Genomic DNA, 3,147 nt, shown 5'->3' with positions numbered 1-3,147 from the left:
TAATGTGCCTCTTATGAAAGCGCTTTGTTTCAGATGGAACTGTGGTATCTGGGATGTGAATCACTGTGGTCCCCAGCACATCTGAAGAGAGTACAGACACTACGGGGGTGGTCTGTGGTCTGAGAGTAGTGCCCAAGAACTAACCTTCTACAGCTTCTGAATGGCACTCAAACCACAGAAACACACACATTACCCCACGACCGCTCCTGCAGTTATGGAGCAATGTGTGTCGGCCATTGACAGAGGTTGTGTGTCTGGTCTTGGTAGTGAAGAACGTGTGTGTGTGTGTGTGTGTACCTTTTTCCATCACTTCTTATCCCTGTAATATAGAGCAACAGTTTGACAAACACATACACATACACACACACACACACACATACACACACACACCGATGCACACACTCTCTCTCTCTCACACACACACACACACACACACACACACAGATACACACAGATACACACAAACAGACTCTCTCTCTCTCTCACACACACACACAGATACACACAGAAGACCAGGTTGATCAGGAGAAGCTTCATGTAGTGTCAGAGGGATGAACACACACAAACACACTCTCTCTCTCTCTCTCTCTCTCTCTCTCTCTCTCTCTCTCACACACACACACACACACACACAATAGACCAGGTTGATCAGGAGAAGCTTCATGTAGTGCCAGAGGGTGGGTTCAGAGGGATGAACACACACACACACATACACACACATACGCACACATACACACAGACACACACACACACACCCACGCTAGACCAGGTTGATCAGGAGAAGCTTTATTAGGTTGTAGTGTCAGAGGGATGAACACACACACACACATACACACACATACGCACACATACACACAGACACACACACACACACACCCACGCTAGACCAGGTTGATCAGGAGAAGCTTTATTAGGTTGTAGTGTCAGAGGGATGAACACACACACACACGCGTGTGTTTCCTCAGGCAGACGATCATCTGAGTTTCAGCAGAGCGCACTGTAAACACCGACTTCTTTACAAAAACAGGCAGCAAAACACAGCTGTACAGCTCTCCACAAACCGTCGAACCGCCCGCGCCAAATGTACAAAACCAAGGACAGCCCGGTCAGCCATACACGGCCTCCTCTTCCTCATACTTAAAATAGGACCTTTCTATTTTACTATTTACACGTATGTACAGACATATTATACAGGCAGCTTGGGGCAGCCCTCCTTCGGGGTCCTGACCCAGGAAGCATTAAGTGCACGTCACACTCGGGCAGGTGGTGTCCGTTTCTAAGGGCAACACTTTCATGGCCGCTGCGTAGCTGTCCGCGGAGAGTGCCTGAGTGGGGGAGTGGGGTGTAGGAGGGGGGGGAGGGAGAGAGAGAGAGAGAGAGAGCGGGACTGGGGGGGGGGAGGGGGGGGTAAGATTGTCTCGTCTGAAGCAGCGCTGCCTCCGGTGGCAGGTGGTGGTCGTAGCGGGTTTTATACAAGCTCACAGAGAAAGCGGTTCCTGTACAGAAGCGGGGCGCGGTGGGGGTGGGCGGAGCCCGACGCGCGTGGGTTTGGGTTTCGTTTCGGGCGGTGGCAGTGCAACAGTGTCGGCCGCGGCCCCGTCACCAGAGCGGGGGGGGGCGACGGGAGGGGGGGTCGGGAGGGAGGGGGCCGGTGGGTGTGGCAGGAGGCCTGTCTGCGTCTTATTCACATGTGACCACAGCTTCACCATGGTGGTAAACAGCTTTACCATGGTAGTAAACAGCTTCACCATGGTGTAAACAGCTTTACCATGGTGGTAAACAGCTTTACCACGGTGGTAAACAGCTTTACCACGGTGGTAAACAGCTTTACCACGGTGGTAAACAGCTTCACCATGGTGTAAACAGCTTCACCACGGTGGTAAACAGTTTTACCATGGCGGTAAACAGCTTTACCATGGCGGTAAACAGCTTTACCATGGTGGTAAACAGCTTTACCATGGTGTAAACAGCTTCACCACGGTTTACCACTTGGGGGGTTGGCAGTTCAAAAGTCTCCAGGCCTGGGGGGACCAGAGTTTTCAGGATGGGGGGGATTTAAGGTGTGGGGGGTAGGGGGTAGGGGGTAGGGGAGCGTAGTATTTGGGGTAGGGTACAGGAGCTTAGTTTTCAGGGTGGGGTAGGGGAGTGTAGTTTTCGGGGTGCGGTAGGGGCGTAGTTTTCGGGGTGGGGGGTAAGATGTAGGGGGCGTAGTTTTCGGGGTGTGGGGTAAGATGTAGGGGCGTAGTTTTCAGGGTGTGGGGTAAGATGTAGGGGGCGTAGTTTTCAGGGTGGGGTAGGGGTGTAGTTTTCGGGGTGTGGGGTAAGATGTAGGGGGTGTAGTTTTTGGGGTGTGGGGTAAGATGTAGGGGCGTAGTTTTCGGGGTGTGGGGTAAGATGTAGGGGGCGTAGTTTTCAGGGTGTGGGGTAAGATGTAGAGGGCGTAGTTTTCGGGGTGTGGAGTAAGATGTAGGGGTGTAGTTTTCGAGGTGGGGGGTAAGATGTAGGGGGCGTAGTTTTCGGGGTGGGGGGTAAGATGTAGGGGGCGTAGTTTTCGGGGTGGGGGTGAGATGTAGGGGGCGTAGTTTTCGGGGTGGGGGGTGAGATGTAGGGGGCGTAGTTTTCGGGGCGGGGGGCTCTCTCACACGTCTTTGGGCTCCAGCTTGCAGGACATGTTGAAGAGCAGGTTCTGATTGTCAATGACCTGCAGCTGCCTCACGTACGCCCGCGTCTGCAGATGAGAGGGAGAGGGCTCCACGTCCAGCGCTGAGGAGACAGAGAGAGACAGGGTTCACACACACTAACGGGGTACACACACACACACACACATACCCATATACCAAGCGCACACATTGTATACCCAACTCACATAGTGTATACCAAACTGACACATTGTATACCCATCTCACACAGTGTATACCGAATTTGCAGTGTATACCCAGCTTAAGGGGCGTGCTCAAGACCTTAAACAAGCTCAGTTCCTGAACACAGCTCTGCTAAAAGCACTCGGTCTCATCAATTTTCCAACGGATGGACGACTCATGTAATAACAATCTCACACCACAAGGGGGAGGCAGCACCCCCGTGTTTGTACTGCGATGTGCAAGAGAGGTGCAGTAACAGCACTGGCCGCCAGGCGGAGCTAAAGAA

The 3,147-nt window shown here is 52.9% G+C and overlaps 1 protein-coding gene across 1 annotated transcript in view; it reads right to left on the bottom strand.

Annotated features, from left to right (window-relative positions):
- Window positions 1-891: 891 nt before the first annotated feature.
- rapgefl1 (Rap guanine nucleotide exchange factor (GEF)-like 1) overlaps window positions 892-3,147 on the bottom strand; it is a 38,037-nt gene continuing 35,781 nt past the window's right edge. The window contains exon 15 of the mRNA XM_061224360.1: window positions 892-2,763. Within this exon, the coding sequence (XP_061080344.1) occupies window positions 2,639-2,763 (125 nt within the window). The 3' untranslated portion in view covers window positions 892-2,638. The remainder of the gene's footprint in view (window positions 2,764-3,147) is intronic.

This window comes from Conger conger, chromosome 16 (assembly GCF_963514075.1).
Source record: "Conger conger chromosome 16, fConCon1.1, whole genome shotgun sequence".
Taxonomy (NCBI): Eukaryota; Metazoa; Chordata; class Actinopteri; order Anguilliformes; family Congridae; genus Conger; species Conger conger.
Note: the sequence above shows the minus strand (reverse complement) of the source record. Positions and strands in the feature narration are given on the sequence as shown.